This window comes from Prionailurus viverrinus, chromosome C1 (assembly GCF_022837055.1).
Source record: "Prionailurus viverrinus isolate Anna chromosome C1, UM_Priviv_1.0, whole genome shotgun sequence".
Taxonomy (NCBI): Eukaryota; Metazoa; Chordata; class Mammalia; order Carnivora; family Felidae; genus Prionailurus; species Prionailurus viverrinus.
The window spans coordinates 131,087,673-131,112,745 of NC_062568.1; the positions used below are offsets into that span (position 1 = coordinate 131,087,673).

Genomic DNA, 25,073 nt, shown 5'->3' on the forward strand with positions numbered 1-25,073 from the left:
GGTTAAGCGTCCGACTTCAGCTTAGGTCTCGATCTCACGGTTTGTGGGTTTGAGCCCCGTGTCAGGCTTTGTCCTGACAGCTCAGAGCCTGGAGCCTGCTTCGGATTCTGTGTCTCCCTCTCTCTCTGTCCCTCTGCCACTCTCTCTCTCTCTGTCTCTCAGAAATAAACATTAAAAACAAAAAAGAAAGCTAGTGTACTGTTATTAATATGTAACAAAAGTAGAACATGAAAAAAGAATGGCTTAAAATATGTGACATTCATAAACTGTATACACATGACAAATTAATAAGGTTTATTACCTTACCCCAAATTAATAAGGTTTATTTGAATAAGGCTTATTATATTGATTTAAAAGGTTCCTGTACCCCCGTTCTAATATAGTGATTACAATCTTTTCACATACTTGTGTAAAATTTTTCAAAATTGACCATGCACTAGGTCAGAAGAATTATGTATATATTTCCAAATAAGTATGTATGGATTGTATTTTTCTATAACATAACTAAATTAGAAATAAAAAATAAAAATATTATAAAAAAACAATAACAAAATTTTGTCTGGAAATTTAAAAAAACACATTCATAAATGATTTATGGGTTAAAGAATTCATCACAATAGAAATTATACAATATTTAGACTTGAATGAGAACTTTCACTGACAACCTATTAAGTGCAGAGAAATCTTTTTTTATATGAAAATACATTGTGTTAAGTGTGTGTAACAGGAAAATTTAAGGCAATGTCTATCTTAAGGAGCTAGAAGGAGAGCAAATTGGAGTGGGGATGGGTGTGGTGGTAGAGGTGGTGGTAAATTCTAAAAAAAATAGGAGAAAGGAAATGGAAATAATAGAAAAATAATGAAATAGGACATAAAAGGAAAAATAAAGATGATCTACAAAACAAAATCTGGCTCTTTGAAAATCGTTTAGTAAATGCTTGTATGGCATATCATGTAACAATCAGTAGTTTGTTAAAACAAGGCAGTTTTAATTATGGCTGCCTTCTAATTACTATTCTTTTATTCTATTATTCATTTGCTTACAAGTGGCATTCGCTCCATAGTTAATCATTACTGCTGTTACCCCCCCAAAATCATATACATACAAAATAATCAACTGAAGCAGATAGCACTGGGGAGGATCCCTCTAGTCCACCATTTCATCACCCCTTTCTTTTGCCTCTCTGCTATCCTCTTGTCCCTAGTAAGCAGTAACATGGATTGCTTGGCCCCTGGCAGCTTTACTTTCCAACACCAACATTTGTAGTGACTAACTAGGTACTAAGCAGTGTCTGGGTTCAAAGGATACAGTGATGAAGAAGATAGGAATGATACTAGCCTTTGGGGAACTTATGCCTGGTGAGAAAGAAAGGCAATTAAGCAAATTACAATGAAGTGCTGAGAGGGAGCAGTGAGACTGTACTATGGGAGCCAGTAGCTAGAAAACCTAATAGGTAGCCTAGCAGGGAGAGGAACTTGAGCTGAGAAGTGAAATTTAAACTGGGTCCTGAAAGGTGTTTATCAAATGCAGCAAAGTCAAGAGTGAGTAAACATTCAAGGCACAGAGAATATCATTAGCAAATCCTAAAGGCAAAATAGTACGTGTACTGGTTAATCTGAACCTGCATATGATTTTGGATCAGTAAAGTTGCTCATAACTGAACTAAATACCTATGTTTTCAAATTGTATTTGGTCAACTTCAACCATTTAATTCAATTGCAGCCTCAAATCTCAAATATAACATACAGTGTACTTATAATAAAAATATGAACTATAATGTAAGAATAATGACTTAGGTGTGAGTTCCATTGTCTATAAAATGAGCAATCTTACCTAGCTTTGAAAACTGTTAGGACTGGAGATATAAATGTTAAACACCTAGAAGAGATAAAGAGAAGGCATTAATTTCAGGAGGTTATCATCATTGATTCATTCAGTCTTCACAATAAATTGCTGAGGTAATTATTCCTCCCTTAATTTTAGAGCTGACATTTAGAGAGATGAAGTCTCCAAGATAACATGTGACCTTTTTTTTTTTTAAGAGATTTGGCTCAGGTATTATCTTTCCTTTCATCTAAGTGAATTTTCCTTCTCATGAGCTCCAAGAGCATCATATGTAAAAATGAATCATACGTGTGTCAGATTGATTGTAATAATTTTTCTATATTTAAGACATATGAATACTCTGTTACCCAGAGAGCTACTCACTAGAGGATCTATGTCTCATTCATGCTACTTTCTAGTACATAGAGGGCAAGTAAAATATTTGCTGAATTACAGTGGAAATTGAATGGGATAGAATAGTCTGATCTCAAATCACATAGTATTTTTACCATACCAGAAATATCTCACAATAATGTTCATTTTAGTAGTAAGAAGATAATGAAATAAAATTCTTAAGAATTACTAATTTATTAATAATTTTAATATCTGAAAATCTTCCATGGCATGGAGTTTTTCTTTTTTTCCTCATACATTTGAAACAAGTTTCTACTTTTGGTGTCCCTTGTTTAATGTGGTGAAGAAAACTCTGATGTAGCCTAAGAATTTTCTTCTCAAGGGATGGTTAAAATGAATAGTATGTACTCAGTATTTCTTTTGACTTCTTTTACAAAAGGAAGCAAGTTACAAAGCAGATTATATAGAAGCATCTCCTAGAAGGCATGTAATTTGAGGTAACTTACTTTGGTTGCAAAAATAGTAATCTCTTCATTTCAAAAGGTAACCAGGCTGTAATACTGTTAAAAAACTCAAGGAAACTGAAATCAGCCAAATAAAAATCTATTACTTTTATTAAGATTTTTTAGAACTCAACTGATGACATAATATCCTTTTTGGAACTATCACAAATTATGTTTTATTTTATAGTGAAATCAAGTTAAATACTCACAAAAATATAAACTTAAGACGTGCACAGAATACAACCACCTGTATATAATTCATCCTTCAACTAGTAGAGGTATTCTAGAATTTCCAAGGATATTTTATTTGTCTACATTTTACTGTAGTTTATTTTTGCTGTTGCTTGGTTAATAATAATAAATAGAGTAATTGAGGAAGAATTACAGCTACCAAACATTTATGGTGATTTTCATTATGTGCCATTTTAGAAAGTAAGAAGTATTCAAATGAGAGTTATCCTCTAATCAGAATTGGTAAATATCCTTGCATTTGCCATGTTATGTTCTTTTTCATTTAGAGAGCACTGTTATATAATGATTAGAAAATTAAGCTGTTTCTGTCTCCAGTATGTGAGGAGGCTTAGGAAGAAATCCCATGGTCTCTCTGTCTCAATGTTCTCCTTTTTAAAATCAGGATAATTTCTGCATTGCCTCAAAATAATGTGGAAATTCTGGACAAAATGCTAGTAAAGTAAAATCAACTTGGAATGATGAAAGAAATACACACTTTCCAGATGAGTGAAAGGTCAGAAATCACAGGGTGATTTATGCACAGAAATCTACTTTAAAATGTTTCTCAAGAAAGATATCTGTTTATAAATAACTGTCTTTCTGTATCATTGAGAGAGAAATGTATTTCCTTGGTTACTATTACTCATTTGTTGGAGTCTGTCACAGGAGTTCAGGAATTTTGAAATTCACCCAAATCTTGTTGGATGCTTACTATGTGGTAGAATTTTACTATGCCTTGGGATTACAGATGGGAGGGGAAAACCCTCTGATTACTTCATAATCTATAGGGAAAGTCAGATTGTAAGCTATGCTAAGTGAAAAAAAAATTATGTAAAGTTCATAGCAAAGTGCCCAGGAGATAGTCAAAGCATAATTTTAGGGTCACCTGGGTGGCTTATTTGGTTAAGCAACTGACTTCTGCTCAGGTCATGATCTTGGGGTTTGTGAGTTCGAGCCCTGTGTTGGGCTCTGTGCTGACAGCTCAGAACCTGGAACCTGCTGCAGATTCTGTGTCTCATTCTGTCTGTGCCCTTCCTCCACTCATATTCTGTCTCTGTCTCTCTCTCAAAAACTATATACAACATTAAAAAATAATAAAAATAATTTTAACAGCCATAAACCCAGTAATCAGCCCCCATCCAGCTCTTTTAGGGCTACTTCAAAACCTTTTTATTGTTTTCTATAACACAGTGCTTGTTATATTTTAGGGCTCTATAAATGTTTGTTATGTACTCCTGATGAAAAGTAAAATAATCTTAAAATACTCTAAGAGCATTGGTAGGAAAAGGAACACTTTTAAAAGGATATAAATATAAAATATTTGATTGAGTATAAATAAAATCACGTTCCTCTTGATGCAGCTGACTACCTTAGTTTCTTGTCTCAGAATAGCATGATAGGGAACCAAATGGCATATGTAGTGCCATGTTTTCAAACACTTCATTAGCAGTTGTTGGCTTGTAAGTTCAATTTAATTTATTAAGTATAGCCAACTTTTGTTGCTGGCTATTGTAAGACTTAGGAGAGATAAATTCATGTAATAGTTATTTTTTTGAGTTATGCATTTCATACTGAAATATATGATTATATATATATGAAACATAATGATTTCTTATTGAAAACCACTATAAAAATTTGACAATGACAGTGTGTAAGAAGAGTTCAGGCCAATGGAGTAGATTAGTCTCAGCATAAAATCCTTACTTTGTGAAATCGAATTTCCATTTGGGAAATGGAAATAATAACTGTACCACCATAACAGAATTGTTGAAGACTAAATGAGAACATCTGTATAGAGATCCAGTATAAAGCCTGGCACACAGTATATGCTGAGTGAATATTGGCCTTTTTATTAGTGTAGGGAAATACGTATTGGGCATACTTTCTATGCATCTTTAAATACTTAATTTACTTCCTTGTGACATTGATTAACCTATTTGTTTGTATTATTAACTTCCTTAGACACCTGAATCTTTTGCTTAGATAATTCAATGTTAGAAAATTAATAAAAGGAAAGACAGCTGAAGTTTGTTTTAAAAAAGTTATCTTTCTCACTTAAAGGGCTCAGTTGTCTTGGATTAAGTTTTTGTTGTATTATGAAACAATGGGAATTACACTTCAAGAAATCTATTAGGAAATATTCTTTTGATACTGTAAATAAGTGGACTTAATATAGCATTTATTTATGAATTATTTATAATTTTAGTTACATTTATTTGAAGACTGAACTACTTTTAAAAAAGGAAATGAAAAATGTGCCTTATTACCATTTATTTATTAACATTCTTAAATTTTCTAAATTTGTTTTAATTGACTAAGTTTCAGGACAAGATTAATTTATGCTATTTAATCAATAGCATGAATTATTTTTTCCACCCATACTATCTACAGATTAGTAATCTTAAAAAATATCACAAGATTTGTTATTGTAAACATAGTTTAGCATTTACTTTATTAGGTATGTTAATTACTTTCTTTTATAAATGACAATTTTGGATATATAAATGATTCACATTACTTAGGTTTCTAAAGTATTTTGTTGTATATCAACACCCCCCCTCCCCCATGTGTATGGATCTGTTTACTTCACTTCCTAGCCAATTTTTTTTTCTGTTCAGCAGTTTCTTTTTTTTTTTTTTTTCAATATATGAAATTTATTGTCAAATTGGTTTCCATACAACACCCAGTGCTCATCCCAAAAGGTGCCCTCCTCAATCCCATCACCCATCCTCCCCTCCCTCCTACCCCCCATCAACCCTCAGTTTGCTCTCAGTTTTTAAGAGTCTCTTATGCTTTGGCTCTCTCCCACTCTAACCTCTTTTTTTTTCCTTCCCCTCCCCCATGGGTTTCTGTTAAGTTTCTCAGGATCCACATAAGAGTGAAACCATATGGTATCTGTCTTTCTCTGTATGGCTTATTTCACTTAGCATCACACTCTCCAGTTCCATCCACGTTGCTACAAAAGGCCATATTTCATTTTTTCTCATTGCCACGTAGTACTCCATTGTGTATATAAACCACAATTTCTTTATCCATTCATCAGTTGATGGACATTTAGGCTCTTTCCATAATTTGGCTATTGTTGAGAGTGCTGCTATAAACATTGGGGTACAGGTTGCCCTATGCATCAGTACTCCTGTATCCCTTGGGTAAATTCCTAGCAGTGCTATTGCTGGGTCATAGGGTAGGTCTATTTTTAATTTTCTGAGGAACCTCCACACTGCTTTCCAGAGCGGCTGCACCAATTTGCATTCCCACCAACAGTGCAAGAGGGTTCCCATTTCTCCACATCCTTCCAGCATCTGTAGTCTCCTGATTTGTTCATTTTGGCCACTCTGACTGGTGTGAGGTGATATCTGAGTGTGGTTTTGACTTGTATTTCCCTGATGAGGAGCGACGTTGAGCATCTTTTCATGTGTCTGATGGCCATCCGGATGTCTTCTTTAGAGAAGTGTCTATTCATGTTTTCTGCCCATTTCTTCACTGGGTTATTTGTTTTTCGGGTGTGGAGTTTGGTGAGCTCTTTATAGATTTTGGATACTAGCCCTTTGTCTGATATGTCATTTGCAAATATCTTTTCCCATTCCGTTGGTTGCCTTTTAGTTTTGTTGGTTGTTTCCTTGGCTGTGCAGAAGCTTTTTATCTTCATAAGGTCCCAGTAATTCACTTTTGCTTTTAATTCCCTTACCTTTGGGGATGTGTCGAGTAACGGATTGCCATGGCTGAGGTCAGAGAGGTCTTTTCCTGCTTTCTCCTCTAGCGTTTTGATGGTTTCCTGTCTCACATTCAGGTCCTTTATCCATTTTGAGTTTATTTTTGTGAATGGTGTGAGAAAGTGGTCTAGTTTCAACCTTCTGCATGTTGCTGTCCAGTTCTCCCAGCACCATTTGTTAAAGAGACTGTCTTTTTTCCATTGGATGTTCTTTCCTGCTTTGTCAAAGATGAGTTGGCCATACGTTTGTGGGTCTAGTTCTGGGGTTTCTATTCTATTCCATTGGTCTATGTGTCTGTTTTTGTGCCAATACCATGCTGTCTTGATGATTACAGCTTTGTAGTAGAGGTTAAAGTCTGGGATTGTGATGCCTCCTGCTTTGGTCTTCTTCTTCAGAATTACTTTGGCTATTCCGGGCCTTTTGTGGTTCCATATGAATTTTAGGATTGCTTGTTCTAGTTTTGAGAAGAATGCTGGTGCAATTTTGATTGGGATTGCATTGAATGTGTAGATAGCTTTGGGTAGTATTGACATTTTGATAATATTTATTCTTTCAATTCATGAACAGGGAATGTCTTTCCATTTCTTTATATCTTCTTCAATTTCCTTCATAAGCTTTCTATAGTTTTCAGCATACAGATCTTTTACATCTTTGGTTAGATTTATTCCTAGGGACTTTATGCTTCTTGGTGCAATTGTGAATGGGATCAGTTTCTTTATTTGTCTTTCTGTTGCTTCATTGTTAGTGTATAAGAATGCAACTGATTTCTGTACATTGATTTTGTATCCTGCAACTTTGCTGAATTCCTGTATCAGTTCAAGCAGACTTTTGGTGGAGTCTATCGGAATATCCATGTATAATATCATGTCATATGCAAAAAGCGAAAGCTTGACTTCATCTTTGCCAATTTTGATGCCTTTGATTTCCTTTTGTTGTCTGATTGCTGATGCTAGAACTTCCAGCACTATATTAAACAGCAGCGGTGAGAGTGGGCATCCCTGTTGTGTTCCTGATCTCAGGGAAAAAGCTCTCAGTTTTTCCCCGTTGAGGATGATGTTAGCTGTGGGCTTTTCATAAATGGCTTTTATGATCTTTAAGTATGTTCCTTCTATCCCGACTTTCTCAAGGGTTTTCATTAAGAAAGGGTGCTGGATTTTGTCAAAGGCCTTTTCTGCATCGATTGACAGGATCATATGGTTCTTCTCTCTTTTTTTGTTAATGTGATGTATCACGTTGATTGATTTGCGAATGTTGAACCAGCCCTGCATCCCAGGAATGAATCCCACTTGATCATGGTGAATAATTCTTTTTATATGCCCTTGAATTCGATTTGCTAGTATCTTCTTGAGAATTTTTGCATCCATATTCATCAGGGATATTGGCCTGTAGTTCTCTTTTTTTGCTGGGTTTCTGTCTGGTTTAGGAATCAAAGTAATACTGGCTTCATAGAATGAGTCTGGAAGTTTTCCTTCCCTTTCTATTTCTTGGAATAACTTGAGAAGGATAGGAATTATCTCTGCTTTAAAAGTCTGGTAGAACTTCCCTGGGAAGCCTTCTGGTCCTGGACTCCTATTTGTTGGGAGATTTTTGATAACCGATTCAATTTCTTCGCTGGTTATGGGTCTGTTCAAGCTTTCTATTTCCTCCTGGTTGAGTTTTGGAAGAGTGTGGGTGTTCAGGAATTTGTCCATTTCTTCCAGGTTGTCCAATTTGTTGGCATATAATTTTTCATAGTATTCCCTGATAATTGTTTGTATCTCTGAGGGATTGGTTGTAATAATTCCATTTTCATCCATGATTTTATCTATTTGGGTCATCTCCCTTTTCTTTTTGAGAAGCCTGGCTAGAGGTTTGTCAATTTTGTTTATTTTTTCAAAAAACCAACTCTTGGTTTCGTTGATCTGCTCTATAGTTTTTTTAGATTCTATATTGTTTATTTCTGCTCTGATCTTGATTATTTCTCTTCTTCTGCTGGGTTTAGGCTGCCTTTGCTGTTCTGCTTCTATTTCCTTTAGGTGTGCTGTTAGATTTTGTATTCGGGATTTTTCTTGTTTCTTGAGATAGGCCTGGATTGCAATGTATTTTCCTCTCAGGACTGCCTTCGCTGCGTCCCAAAGCATTTGGATTGTTGTATTTTCATTTTCGTTTGTTTCCATATATTTTTTAATTTCTTCTCTAATTGCCTGGTTGACCCACTCATTCGTTAGTAGGGTGTTCTTTAACCTCCATGCTTTTGGAGGTTTTCCAGACTTTTTTCTGTGGTTGATTTCAAGCTTCATAGCATTGTGGTCTGAAATTATGCATGGTATAATTTCAATTCTTGTAAACTTATGAAGGGCTGTTTTGTGACCCGGGGCCCCTCTGCCCCGGCGCCCTCCCGCCAGTCCCTGGAGCGCACACCACCTCGCAGTCCTTCCTACCCTCTTCCGTGGGTCTCTCATCTGCGCTTGGCTCCGGAGACTCCGTTCTGCTAATCCTCTGGCGGTTTTCTGGTTTAGTTAGGCAGGTGTAGGTGGAATCTAAGTGATCAGCAGGACGCGCGGTGAGCCCAGCGTCCTCCTAGGCTGCCATCTTCCAGGCAAAGTCCTAGCCAATTTTTAAAAACATTCTGTCACAATCAGGCTACTTCATGGAAGTATATTGTGTACATATGAAACTGTTCATTTTGTGTATTTTAATTGAAAAGAAGTTGAACACCACTGTTTTAGAAGTGTAGAGGTCCACTTATTCCTTCCAGTCTTGAGGAAGTTGAAAAGTGTAGCTGATATATCTCAAAGTTTGGGCATGATGCTGATGCAATCATGTCAGAAGTTAAAAAAAACAAAACATGAACCATCACATATTTCCTGAGTACAATAATGTGCTTAAGCCAGATTGGACCAGAACTTAAGAGGGTGATTAAATTTTCAGGAATTTCATGAGCTGGTTGTTAAATACAATCATTATGAAAAATTAAGTTTTATAACCGTATAATCATATAAATCATGTCAAAAACAAATGTAACAAATACTAAAAACTCCTTGAATCGTAATTTTTTAGTTCATTTTTATCTTAATGATGCTCTTGAGATTATTTCTCTTACACTGTATGTTGTAAATTCAAGTTTCTACAATGATGAAAATGTTCTTTAATACATTAGCCAACTAGCCACATGTATTTATTGAACACTTGAAATATGGCTACTGTTACTGAGGAACTAAATTCTAAATTTTATTTAATTATGATGAATTTAATATAAATTTGAATAGTCACTTGTGGCTACTGGCTACCAATTGGACAGTTCTATCTCACAAAGTTTGAACACTAGGTGAATTAGGAAATACGTTTGCTAAGTGGCCAGGCACTTTTCTAAAGTGCTTTACATGAATTAACTCAATCCTCATAGTAGCCCTCCAAGATAGATATTACTAACCTCACTTTACATTTTGAGGAGACAGGCATAAGTATGTTAAGCGACTTGTTCAATACCATATGCCATGAGAATGATGGAAATCAAGACTCAACCCCAAGCAGTCTAATTTTAAGGTCAGACCTCTTAAAACATACTACTATTATTTGTGATAAAATTCACAAAATTTCATTCAAATATCCACTTCAATAGAAAACTATCAAGTTTTCAATGCAACCTGCTACGAAACCAAGGGAGAAAATCAGTGCAATAACAATTATAATTTAAAAAAGCAGGAAAAAGAATAATATTAATTCATAAATTAGTGTATTGAGCAAGGTAGGATATTGAGTATGTATTAACTAGTTCATGAGCTGCAGAGCCTGGGGTGCCTAGTTCAGAGGCTAATGATTCGCATTCTTGTACATGTCTTTGGTGTTCTAGGTATTGAGGAATATGGTTGCTTTCATTTCTTCAAACCCCCTAAGAGCTTCCAACTCTTTGTTGGGCACTGGAGCAGTTTCAATAGATACATTTATTTGGTTTAAACACTTAAAGGTTAATTGAAAAATGATTAAAATGTCCTTAGGTGAAATTTGATATGTATTGTATATTATTGGATAATTACTACTTTATTTGCATACCATTGGGTAAAACTTGTGTTGCATATATTCAGTGTCTCAAAACTAAATGATCTCTTGCTTCTGGGTGAGACAAGAAAGACATTTCAAAAATTCTATTCTGTTTATCACAGCTGAACTTCAAATTATAAACTTTTTGGCCTAGGTAATCACATTAGACTATATTCTGTTTAAGATATCAGCAATAAATGATTCTTTTAAAAAAAATCATGTTTTCTGCTTCTAAACTTTGTTAGCATGCAATGTTAGCTTATAAATGCTAGTAAATTTTGTTATTTTTAAAAGTTTTTTATTTTAATTTCAGTTATTTAACATACACGTTCTGAAGTTGTTATCAGGTACCTATGGATTTAGTATTGAAAACTCTGGCTGGCCGATTGACTTTTTATTATTATTTAACTTTAGTAATGCATTTTGCCTTAAAGTCTAATATGTCAGATAATGATATACCTATACCAGCTTTCTTTTGGTTAGTGTTTGCATAGAATAACTTTTTTCATCTTCTATACCTTTTTGTGTCTTTGTGCTTATGATGTATATCTATTATATATATATATATATATATACACATATATATACACATATAATATAACCTTAATATTTTAATTATAATTTTGACCCATTTACATTTAATGTAATTATTCATATGTATGTATTTATATTCACTTTCTTACTACTTGTTTTCTGCTTTCTCCTCTCCCACTCTGCCCTTCTATTACATGAATTTTCTCTCATTTATTTCTTTTGTATTAATAACATATTTTTAAAATTCTACTTTCCCCTCAACAATTTAGCTATTAGTAATAGTATTCTTTTAGTAGTTACTGTAGTTGTACAATATGCATCCTTAATCAATTGCAGCCTAATAAATGTTGATATTTTTACTACTTCCTACACACTAGTGTACTTTCATTCAATCTCTCATACTTTTTATCAAGTATTTGAGTTTTCAATTATCATAAACCCCATGTGACTTTATTACTTTAAACAGTCAATGTCATTTACATTTACCCACATATTTATAATTTTCAGTGCCCTTTATGCCTTCCTGAATTTCAGAGTTTCCATCTGTGATATGCTTTCTTTCTGAAGAACTTCATCTAATATTCTTCAGCAAATCTTTTATTGTTGCCAATAAATATTCCCTGCAAGTTTATTTATGTTACTTTCACATTTGAAGGATATTTTCCTTCCGAATAGAATTCCTGGTAGAAGATATTTTCTTTCACTGTTCAAAAAATACCATTTTATTGTCTTCTGACTTCCATCAATTCTTTTGAGAGAAAAACTTTCAGCCCTTTTTGTTGCTTGTTGGCAGTACAGTGTCTTTGTTTTTTTGTTGCTTTCAGTGCTTTGTTTTTCTCACCTTGGTCCACAGCAATTTTACTGTGACCTGCATGAGTTTCCTTATTTCTACCTTTTTAAAGGTTTTAGAACTTATTGCTTTAACGTCTTTCATTATTTTGGGGAAGTTCTTGGTTTATTTCTCTTGAAATATTACTACTGTCTCATTTTCTGTCCTCTCCCAATTATGTATATGTCCTCTGATCCCAATTATGTGTATATTAGCTCTGTATATGTTGTCCTTTTTCTTTCATGTTTGGTTTTTGTTGTTGTTATAGTTTTCTTTCTGTATTTTCTTTCCTATTTTTCCATGCTTTGGTGTAGATAGTTATTACAGTCCCATCTTTAGTCCTCTTGCCCTTTTTGCTCACCCATTCAATCTGCTGTCAAATACATGTGTTTAGTTTGTTTTTTTCTTTAATGTTCACTTTTTTCTTCTCATATTTCTTTGTTTTTTTAACTCCAGTTTCCTGGTAAAGTTCACATTCTTATTATGTATTTTTTAACATATTAATTCTGGTTATTCTAAAATCTGTGATAACTACACTTCCTGGATTTTATATGCATCTCTATTTTCTTGTTTCTAGGCAGTTTTTAGTTATTAGTTGTTGACAAGCCTAGCCTATTTTTACCAAAACGAGGTAGTGTGTATGAAAATTTGTAAATGTTGTGATTGACTTATTACCCTCCACAGAAGGTCTGTCCTATCATTTAGTAAACAAATACAGTGAGGACTAATCACCCTCATTCACAAGAGCTGAGTTGAGTCAGGCTGCTTGTCTATGTCTGGTTTGTGCCACTTGTAGAGTAGAGCTCTCCAAGAATTCTAGCTGACTGTTTACTAGGGATCTTCCTTCTTTAGCTGCTACTACACTCATTTTTATTTCCTCTGGGCCATCAGAGTATAGAAAGTTCCCCTCTTCTTTGCAGAGATGTTCTGTGTAGATTCTTAGCCTTTTATCCTGTGCAGTTTAAGAAGCTTTTTTTTCTTCACTTTCTTCTGCTTCTGGTTTCTGGCCTCTTACATTCCCCAAACCCTGTATCTCTCTAGTCCTAGGATATTCCCACAGTCTCTCTTGCTGTCTTTTCTGAGCTGTGGTCCTCTCATAGATTCAGAGCTTTCCTCTTTCTGCTATGAGGTGGTTTTATCCCCAGGGTAAAAGTAACTCCTGAACTGTCATCTCACTTCTCTTCTTCTCTATTTTCTCTTGAGATCTTGACTGACCCCTCTAGTCTGGTTAGCTTCAGGTAGCTCTCTAATGCTTTCAAAATATTTTAAGAAGTTATCCTTCAGAGGCTAATCTATTATAATCAGAAGCAGGCATCAGCAAATTATTTACTGAATGTTTTCTATGTGCCAGATTAATACTAACTGCTGGTAGTACAATGGTAACATGTTTTTAAAAATACCGAAAACATACAACATGTAACATTCCATTTAACATAGTAAGTTATATGTGTGTGTGTTTATAAAGGATATGGTCTCTAACTCAAGGAACAAAAATGTTCTACTGACTAACATGGAAACATGACACATAAATAGATACATTTGTAAGGAATTATGTTAGAGGCATGCAACATATACTATAGGACTTCAGAGGAGGAGCACTTAACTTGGCCTAGAAGTGGGTGTAAAGAAAGTGAGCCAAAATGCTTCCTATAGGATGTGTGACCAGGAAAGGAATTCCAAAGATTGAGAAAGAGTCAAGCATAGGATGTCATCTACTTGACCCAATACAACTTCTAATGATACTGTATTAATACTGAAAATATACTTCCTGTTTTTATTTAAAACACTAGTGCATTTGAAACATTAAAGCATATTTGAAGTTGTAAAAGTTGGTTTATAATTTTTAACCATGGCATTTGATTTCTCCATAGGTTTTCAAAACAATGAATATCACACAAATTCGAGATCCTTCTCTGCCTCCCCCCGAAAAAATGCCTGAAGCCTATTCTGCAAAAATTGCTCTTTTTGGTGCTGGGCCTGCAAGTATAAGTTGTGCTTCTTTTTTGGCTCGATTAGGCTACTCTGACATCACTATCTTTGAAAAACAAGAATATGTTGGTGGTTTAAGGTAATGCCTACATTTTTTTCATGTTTAAAGTATTAAAAATGATGAGGTAAAAATTATGAATATTGTTGATTCATAATCATATAGGAACTTCAGGCTCACAGATGGTATTTTAAATGTTCTTTTTCCAAATGCTCGATTTTGATTTCATTATTCACTTTAGTTGGCTTTAAGCAGTATTTATTTAAAAATTTCTCTGTCTAGTTTCTGTGAATTTAAGATAAATCTCAGCAAAATATTTTATGGATAGAAGAAGCTGTCATATGAAAACTTATTTCATCCCTGTAAATCTGTCCTTTAATGGAGATATGTCTGAAAATTATAGAAATTAAAGATGGGAAAAACGTAGGTCTGTAGAATACCTGGATAATTCATTTTGTTGTATACGTAGTCATGTTGGCCTGCTCACATATTTTTAATTTGAAATCTCTTTAGATTTGCATTTGATTAAAATCATGTCAGAGTCTACTAAAATTGTTCCATTTTAATGTACGCATATGCAGTTTTATTTCATAAATACCTTACTAATATTTAATATTAATCAGCATCGTGATTATAAATCAGGACTCACAGCCTTTTATTCCCATGAAGATTCATTCATTGAAATGGGAAAATATTTACTTTGTATCAATGACTTTCAGATATTCAAAGCACACTTAGAAATTGGGTGGAGAAGTTTGCTTCATTTAAAGTAGATAGAACTCTATAGTGGACATACATTACATTTGTGATTAGAATGAAATAAAATTTATTATAAGTAGGAAATGCAAATTACTTAAAACATTTGATATAAAAATGAGAAAGAATTTGGATGGAAAGTTAATATTACTCAATTTGTTATTTTTCATAAATGTGTCATCTTGCATTAGAAAGTTATGACATAAAATACTGTCATTTGGCATATCTGTGGTTGTATTAACATTTAAATTTAATAGCTACTTAATAGCTACTTTTGAAGTAAATTTATCATATTTGATAATCACAGAATACATTTAATCAAATTATGACTAAAATTTGTGCTTATGTTTTTTTATATTTTATGACACCTATAAATATGTCAATAATTGTAAAATTTCATATTGGTCAAATGACTATATGAACCCAAAATAAGCTTGCACTAATATAAAACTATTTGACTGAATCATTAAGCCAAGGTATCATATAATAGGAAAACTTATTAAAGAGGATATGAAGCATAAACTGAAGAAAAAAATAACCTGATTGTCAAGAAATAATTATTTTTTCTGTATTGATGTTTCACCACTATGAGTTTTAAGGGATTACACATAGTTTGTAAAGTTTTTTATTTACTCCTGGAATGTAAAATACCTAATATATTATTTTGCTGGAATGATTTAGACTATCTTTTTAATGGTGTTTTACCACAGCTTTATTAATTAGGAAAAACATAATCTATTAGCAACATATGTATAAGCATTGTACATTTTTTTCAATTATACACATCAATGAATATGTGAGCTAATTTAAAAAATATGAACTTAATTGTTGTATACCCTAATAGGCTAGGAAAAATCTTTTTGCCCCTTAATTGCATTTCACATGGAACAGGCCTGGTTTGTGAATTATTCTGTGTCGGCAGTTTTGGTATATTATTATGGTAGCTAGCATCTCCATCTCTTTGTAACTCAAATGCAGAGTAGGAATTTCTAAATCATATAAACTAACACTAAACTTCTGCTTTTACATATTTGCTGAACATTTTCTAATGGGACAGATTCTCCTGGATTAATGATCTTTGTTTTTTTTTAATTCTTTTTTTGGTTTATTTTCTTTCCTTTGCCTTTGAATGTTCCCAGTATCTAGGGACAATATAAAATGTTTAATCAGTCTTATTTGGACCATCCCATGGAAGAGGCATTATGTGCCACTGTTACAGGATTATAAAAACTGACATTGGAATTTAGCCAGCATTACAACCACAACCCTTTCCTGTTAATTTATCTTTTCACTTACAGATGCCTCTCATTCTCTTATACCTTCAAAGTGGCTAAAAAGATTAAATTAGCTTTGTATTTGAAATCAATTGCTTAAAGAGATGGTGTCAAGTTTTATCTTTCCTTCTCCTTTGCATCCAAACAGATTCTTTTATCCCTGGTGAATTAGTATCACAACCACTTTTAAAAAAATCACTAGAGTTGGTGAAAGATAGCAAGGACTTAATCCCTATTCCATTGAACACAATTGATTGATTTTTTTTTTTTTGATGTGGCAACAATATTAAAATAATCAGTAGTTTTGCTTTCCTCTCCTTGTGGTTTCTTTTTTCAGGACTTGAGTTTAAAAAGGTTAAAGGGCTTCATATTATGGTAACAAAGATAAATAAAGATGGTATTAACAGACTGTAAGTGTGCATGCATGTGTATCCTTTTGATTTTGTCTTTTCCCTTTAAAAATTAGTACACATGAATTCTAACATTTTTGGTAGGTGTAGTATAGCCAGAGCAATGGTTTATTTTAGTTATTTCACACATTTTCATCACGTTTATTGCATTTCATATTGATTGACAATAAAGAAAAAATGGGGTCTAGGTGAAATGGTTATAGCAACAGGAATTATTTTGAGTACATGTGTGATGTAACACAAATTTACAGTATGGTACCTTTATCATAATAAATAGTATTATGAAAAGAGTGGGAGTTGTTATAGGTAAATTCCATTTACTTGAAAGCAGCATGAACATAGAAGAACGATTTTGTTTGTTTGTTTGTTTAGGTTTCTGATACTCCACTGATGGTACTAAAGAATTTATTTAAAAAAATTTTTTTAATGTTTATTTATTTTTGAGAGAGACAGAGACAGAATGCGAGTGGATTAGGGACAGAGAGAGAAGGAGACACAGAATCTGAAGCAGGCTCCAGGTTCCGAGCTGTCAGCACCAGAGCCCGATGCGGGGCTTGAACTCACGAGCTGTAAGATCATGACCTGAGCCGAAGTTGGACACTCAACTGGCTGAGCCACCCAGGCGCCCCAAGAATTTATGGTTCCCATAAGAAAAATTTCTGTCAACACTTTAGATGGTTAAAAGAGTACAAGTGGAGGAATAAAAGTTTGTTTTCTTAAGCACAACAAACTTAGGAAATAATCCTTCCAATCAAATTCTGTCTTCCTTTCTTTTATCCCCTGTCTTACCATGTGGTCTTGCTAGTGATCTCATTTACTTTCATGGTCAGTTACCACTTACAGGAAAATTATTTTAAAATCTGTACTTGTCCTAACCTCTCTCTCTGTCCTGGTCATACATTCAAATCCTGGACATCTCTTATAAATTTCACCAGACCAATCAATATTACGCCTCTTCCTGAGTTTGGTCCCTCAGTGGAGGGCATCACCAAAACAAATGGGAATTATCTGCACTACTCTTCAGTGTCCTGGCAATTTGTATTTTGTGAGTACTTTTAAAATATCCTCTCACCTCTCTACCTCTATGCCCCTAACATCTCACTTGTTGTACCTGTATAGCCTCCAAATGGATCTCTTTGCTTCCTGATTTGTCTTTTTCAAATTCATTTTTCTAACAGTTTCCAAAACTGGTTATGTCACCCTTCTACTTGTAATCTCTCAGTAGCTCCCCATAATCTGAGACAATGATTCTGGCTTGGTATTGAAAGCCATGACGTGATGTTACCTTTCCTCCCTCTTTCACTCCCTCCCTCTCGCCTTTCCTTCCTCTCTTCCTTCCTCCCTTCAATATCTATTGATCTCCTATGCGCTGGTCATAATCTCAGGCACAAGAGCTCAGAAGTGGACAGAACAAAGTACCTCTTCTCATGGGGATTATTACACTCTAGTAATGGGAAGGCAGACAATAAACAAACAATAAACCAAATATAGAATATGTCAGGTGATGATAAATGCATTAAGGTTTGTTTGTTTTTTAACTGGCAGTTTAGTGGTATGGTAGCATATTTAATGCCTGGAGTAGATTTTTTTTAATATACTTATTCTCTAATTTATGCAATAAAGTAATTTTCAATAAAAATCATAATAATCAGTAATAAAAACTATTTTGATTCATTCCTATAAAAAACATTAACAATTGAAGTAATTCCAATATTAAAGATATAGCTCACACTGTTTCACTATTTTTTTTAATTAAAAAATTTTATTTCCAATGTTTGTTTATTTTTGAGAGAGAGCGTGAGCGGAGAAGGAGCAGAGAGAGAGGGAGAACACAGAATCTGAAGCAGGCTCCAGGCTCTGAGCTGTCAGCACAGAGTCCAACACAGGGCTGGAACACACAAACCACAAGATCATGACGTGAGCTGAAGTCGGTCACTTAACTGACTGAACCACCCAGGCGCCCCTCACTATTTTAATTTGAAGCATAAAAGCCTCATAGTTGCCCAAAATTAGAGTTGATGTAAATCATATTGCTTCATGTGCTATCATTTTATCAGTTCCAAACCGACTGTTTAAACATTAGCGTATGTCCTAGTAAGGGGTGGAGACACATGCTGCCTGTGGTAGTTGGAACAAGGAATGCTTTCAGCTAAATCAGTATGTGCCAGTGGCCACTGTTTAACTGGCATTTCTCACATTAACTTCCTTATAGAACTCAATGTTTACTAAGAATGGGTAATAAAAATGGGGCAATTTAAAGCTTATTCACGTATTACTAGAACTCTACAGCAACCATAGCAATTATTTAGAATTTAGATCTACCAGAGATTTTGGGGGGGTAGGGACAGGGAGACTGTGTTTAGGATATCAGTGACACTGTTGAAAGCAGCTCAAGGTGAAAATACAAAGCAGGTTTATTTTGGGGTGCCTGGGTGGCTCAGTCGGTTAAGCGTCCGACTTTGGCTCAGGTCATGATCTCACATTCTGTGAGTTCGAGCCCCGCGTCGGGCTCTGTGCTGACAGCTCAGAGCCTGGAGCCTGCTTCGGATTCTGTGTCTCCCTCTCTCTGACCCTCCCCTGTTCATGCTCTGTCTCTCCCTGTCTCAAAAATAAATAAAACGTTAAAAAAAATTTAAAAAAAAAATACAAAGCAGGTTTATTTTAATCAGTGTTGTAACTGTTTAGTCTAAATCATTACACCCCCTTATGGCCTGCACCTGGGCTAGGGAATAGAGATGATGGAATTTGGGGCTTGAGCAACTCATAAAATGGAGTTGTCTGAGATCCAGTGTTGGGGTGGAAGACCCAAAGTTTAATTTGGGGCCTGATGAACCTGAGATACCTGTTAGACATTCAAGTGAACATAAAAGGCTGGAATTATGGTCTGAGGATAAGAATATGAGATTCATTACATGTAGATGACATTTAAAGCTCCGAAACAAGGAGGAATTCATCTAATACTCAAAATACCTGACTACAGGGCTGTGGTGTTTCTGCTAAAGCCTCCTGAAACCCCTCTGCTCCATTGTCATTCCCTGATCACGGCATGTGTACTTTTTTCCTCCTCTCCTTTCTGTTCCTCCTCCTTGCCATTTTCTTTGTCCTCTGATGCCTTCCCTCTTCTTCACTTAACTGAAAGCTGATCATTTGTCACATTTCATCTACCTGATTATCTCATCCCACAATAAGCCTCCCCTCTTTTGAAACACTCTTGTTCACAGTGATATTTTACATTTGTCACATTGTACTGTGTATGTGTATATATCTCCCATCTGTCTGCTGATCTCATCCATTGGTGTATATAAATATGTCACATTTATAACTATCCATAATCACCTCCCTATCCCCTGTCTACTCGTTAATAACCAAATCTAACCAACTTTTTTTGAGTATCTCACCTTCCACTTACTTCCTGTAGAATATCCTTGGAGATATCCTACACAGTTATTTGCTTAATGCTTTTGCTAAGCACTGTGGTAAATATTGGCTACAATGCTTTCAGGGCAGTATGAGGATCTAACCAAAGTTGCTGAAGCCACAGCAGCCTGGCATTCCATTTACTCCAATGCCTACTTCAGCTTTCAAAGTTATATTTCTTTTTTGCTTGTGTTTCCTCCTGCTGGGTTGGGTAATGTCATCCTTTCTTTCTTTGTGATCAACAGAAAAGTTGTAGCCTTTCTTTCAGAGCTATTTCTTAAATAACAACCATTTGCCTTCACTAGCATACGTTTTTCTTCTTTTGTACCATAAACTTACTGAAATACCATGAAAATTTTAGGTTCGGGCTTAGTCAAGGGAAGGTACTATGCCTCACAATGTATCTGGATGTTGCCTTGCTATGGTTGGTTTATTTGGCTGGAGTTCGTTATTCACAGCTCATTGTTTTGTTCTCTTGTCCAGCCTTTTGAGAAACTTCATCAGACCCAACTTTAGTCCATTTCCAGTTTCTCTCACACAGAGCCCCATGCCTATCAAGGCTAGGTGTCTGTGTCCACATACAATTCTTAATATTTAAGAATCTGTGTAGCCTTTTGGGCCATAGAGTAGGAAAAAATATACCCAACCCTTTTGGGTTCTTTGGCAGGGCCTGTGAAATAAGCAGACAAAAGACAGATTAATAAGAAAAACAGTTCACTAATACATGTATCATTCATACAAATAGAAGAACATAGTGATGATAGAACTTGAGGTTCTATCAAAAAGATAGAACTTGAGGTTTATATAGCTTCTTAATGAAGAACAATAAATTTGCGAGATGGCAAGACAAAGGAAAAGGCTTTAGGCTTTTAGAGGCAACAAACTTTCTAGGGGTGGGAAGGTAGATATATGAGGAAAATTCATGGAATATAAGGGTTATTTAGTAAGGGTTGTAATGTAGATTCTTTTTAGTTTTATTAGCCTGTTTTGGGGCTAAAAAGGGTCTAGAATTATCTCCTGGTGATTAGGAGTTCTGCCCTTACTGGTAGGGAAATAGAGATACACCTTTGTAAATTTATGTCCTGCTTTTAGGCAGATATTAGGGGGGAGAGAGCTTTTCTCATATCTCCTTCTTCTCAGTTGCCTTCTGCTCAAAGTAATCCTTATACCAAAGTGACATTTTTTTGGGGGGTGGAATATTCTAATACCCTCCAAGGGCCCTCCGTGGTGCAGAATATTATCATGACTTCCCAGGTAGTATGGCTAGAGTCCACAAGTCAGCTTAAGTGATTTTTATCTCTGACTTAGGCCCAAATTTACTCTCACGTATAATCTTATGTCCTAGCTAGATGGAAAGCCCCTGTATATAGGGCATTAATTTTATACTGTTTAATACTTTGCATTTTCTATAGCACTGAGCATATCTTGCTAATTGTTTTATGTATGGAAATTAATTGAATAGTTATGTTCTTAAGTCTCCAAAGAATGAAAAATCTGTGTGTGCACTTTGAAAGACTTGGTATTGAATGATCCAGTAGGTTCATCTTCAACTATTATTTATTTATTTTATAAATATATTGCTATAATGCCTGGATATACCTCATTCATTGCATGTACTACATTCTATTGTAATTATCTGTGTATGTAACCTTCCCCACCAGAATGAGAATATACTGAAAATGGGAATTTGGTAAAATTCACCATCAAATCACTGCAGCTAATGCTGTGTCTGGTACTTTGTAAATGCTTATTGAATAAATAGATAACTGAATAAATGAATTAGTATATATTCATGAATGTTTATAGCCTTTTTATTGCTATAAAACATTGAAGACTTATTTGTCCTTACCTTTGATACTCCATAAACTATTATACTATTTAAATTATTATATTTTAGTGCTCATTTTTGTTTTTTAAGTGCAAATAGTGAGCACTCATATTAAATAGGATTACTTTTTAATGACTCTATCCTTTTGGGATACTTACTGCTTTCATAGAAGATTGTTTTACTATAAAAAATATTCTATAGATCATCTGGAACCAACCCAATAATATTCTAAACAGCATAGTAATTCAAAGTTACAGATTTGAATTTGAACAAGCTAGTGGTATATTTGTGGAATATATATGTATATATATATTAAATACTAAAATAGTTTTAATTTTTGTGTTTTTAAGACTTTTTTCTTTTTTAAAAAATACTCTCTTAATGTTTATTTATTTTTGAGAGAGAGACACAGAACACGAATACAGGAAGGGGAGAGAGAGAGGGAGACACAGACTCTGAAGCAGGCTCCAGGCTCTGAACTCTCAGCACAGTGCCCAACACAGGGCTCAAACTAATAGCAAGATCATGACCTGAGCTGAAGTTGGTAGCTTAACTGACTGAGCCACCCAGGTTCCCCTTAAGATTTTTTTTTTCCTTAGGAATTCATTGGATTGTTAGATAATTCAGCTAAGTACTCTAACAAACTTAAAAGTGTTGGAATTGCTTTTAACCAATTATCTATTTGTTTTCCAATGTGTATATTTATTTTCACACCACTTGCAACTATTTCTACTGCTATCCATTTAATATTGTATCATACATGTAAAAGTTGGATGTTCTCACACCCATATATGAAAATACTCTTAGAAAAGGTGCTTATTCCTTTAATACTGATCAATATAGACATGTTGCATTTTTTAAAGATTAATAATTTTTCCACAAATGCTTCTTCTTCTTTTTTTTTTTTCCAGTACTTCTGAAATCCCTCAGTTCCGGCTACCATATGATGCAGTGCATTTTGAGATTGAGCTTATGAAGGACCTTGGTGTAAAGGTAAATGAAAAACATAACACATGTGTATTGCTCAAAGAGTAAGGAGTAAGCTCTACACTAAAGATTAACAGCAAAATGTCACACATTTTAGGAAAGAACAATTAAAAGCTACACCAGGCAGAAGCAGAAAGATGCTTCTCCTTGCTTAGGGCATTTGTCTGTCTACTGTCTGAATGCCACTAGCCTGGAAAAGGGCAATCAATAGTTCTCATCTGGCACGCCTGCATGTGATTAATTGTCTGTAAGAAACAAATTCCTAAATTGCTTTAGGGGTTCACTGCAGCTAATAGAAGGATTTGGTTTCTTTAATCACATTTTTTTCATGCAAGTTGTGTGCACTCTGAAACATTTGTATTTCACAATTTGGAACATAATCTTACAGAGGTTTATTTTATTTATTATATGCATCGTGTCAGTAGTGTTAATGTGATAATCCTCTCTTATCATAAGCAGCAAATCAGTGGTGTAGAAAGCAACAGCTTTGTATTTTTCATTGTTTTGTGAGATAAACCTTGTTCTTTTAAAGATGGTCAAAAGTTAACATATTTGTACTTTCAGAATTTGGCTTTAGATATTCCTATTCTTTTCTATTAATTAGGAGTATTATACTCTGGCTCTTCACTGGAACATATTGCTATTTTTTGTTTCAAACTATTAATTTTACATAATAGATGTACACAATATATTAATAAAGTATTGAGATTTACGTAAAACATTCTGTAAGTGCATGCAAAAGATATTTTGAAAAATGATTAAGAAACTATTTGTAGCTCTTGCATTTAGAAATAAAAATTAAAGTAATCAAAAGGGGAAATACTCAAAACAATATTTTGTGCTTTTACACTTTATTTGGCAGAAAGCATTTATACATAATCACTGAACAAGAAATCTTATAGCAAGTACACATAACAGATGTGCACAACTTTATGAAAGCTCAGCGTTCAAAATTAGTGTTGTTCAAAATAGATCATTTAAAGATGATTATTTTTTTTAAAAAATGTATTCTGAATAGTTCTTTAAATGTCTTTCATTCTGAATACAGACTCTTAGCTAAATCTCATTAAATAAGGAAAATATTATTTATTGGGACTTCAAACTAATGTATCAGGTGTAAACTAATATATTAGGTGTTAGTAGCAATTGAAGATGAATCAGAAATTAATTTAAAGCACTTCTAAATTTATCTTATAAGTAATTGCAAAATTCCATTCAGTGTTTGCAGTACCAGATATATTGCATAAATTAGAGCATACCCATTACTCTCATTAGGAAACCCATCAAGGACATAGTAGCAGTGAATGTACTGAGTGCCAGAAAAATATATATTTTAGCAGTAGTCCTGCAACTTTCTACTTTTATAGTCAGATAACTTTGACAAAGTCAATTAACATCCCTAGATTTGGTCAATATCTGTTGAAAGGTAAAAGTGTGTACTACCATTTGTGTAAGATACAAACTTATCAGGCCATCTATACAGAGGATATCTCTGGAAAAATAGAAGATTCTGATAGCGTAAGGTTGCTTTGGAAAGGTATGGGAAGTATTTTTTACCATTTTGTAGGTTCGAATTTTAAACTCTGTGACTTTATTATATTATCAATAAAAAATTAAAGCCTAAATGAAACAAGAAGTTAATACTGTCTTGCCCACCTCTCAGGTTGTTTTAAAATGAGACATTTCAAATATTCAAACTTTCTTTGTAAACAGTAAATTGTATGTATAATTCTGAGGAGACACAGCAATGAGATTTCTTTTTCAGCTTTCAGGACTTATATCCACTGATAGGATGCTTGCAACTTTTCTAGCTTATCAACTTTAGCCATAAGAGGATACATTTTTTAAAAAGTGCTCTACACTTGTTACCTCTTTTTTCTCCTCGCCAGATTCTTATTAACCTGCCTTCTGTTTGTACTTCTCAACTAACATTTTATATTTTAAAGTCAACAATAATTTCCTGTCAATGAAATGAATTTTGCTCTAAGTTCATACTGTTTGAACTCCTATGCAGCACTCATGTACGTGTGTGTGTCTGTGTGTATGATGTGTATGTATGTATGTATTTTTAGCTTTCATGATCTAGCATTATCTTGGTTATTATTCAGTTTTTCTTTTTTTTCTTTCTAATAGATTTGTTTCATTTATTCAACAAATAATTATTGAGAATTTACTTTTGCCAAGTAGTATGATAAATACTAGTCTAGACCATCCTTTCAAACTCCACACCTATATTCTTAGTAGTTTAATGAATACATCTATCATCCAAATAGCATACTCATCATACCCAAAACTAAGTTTAATTCATCTTTACTCCCAACTACATTCTTAGTTCGATTTCCTGTTGAATAATTTTAATTTATTTTATATCTAATAGCTTGATAGATTGGTTCTTCTTAATTTTA

The 25,073-nt window shown here is 34.1% G+C and overlaps 1 protein-coding gene across 3 annotated transcripts in view; it reads left to right on the plus strand.

The window, feature by feature from the left end:
- Positions 1-25,073, plus strand: part of DPYD (dihydropyrimidine dehydrogenase) — an 864,530-nt gene that overhangs the window by 255,570 nt on the left and 583,887 nt on the right. For all 3 annotated transcript variants that reach the window (XM_047871842.1, XM_047871843.1, XM_047871841.1), the window contains exons 6-7: positions 13,881-14,077; positions 22,593-22,674. In XM_047871842.1, coding sequence (XP_047727798.1) covers positions 13,881-14,077; positions 22,593-22,674 — 279 coding nt within the window. The remainder of the gene's footprint in view (positions 1-13,880; positions 14,078-22,592; positions 22,675-25,073) is intronic.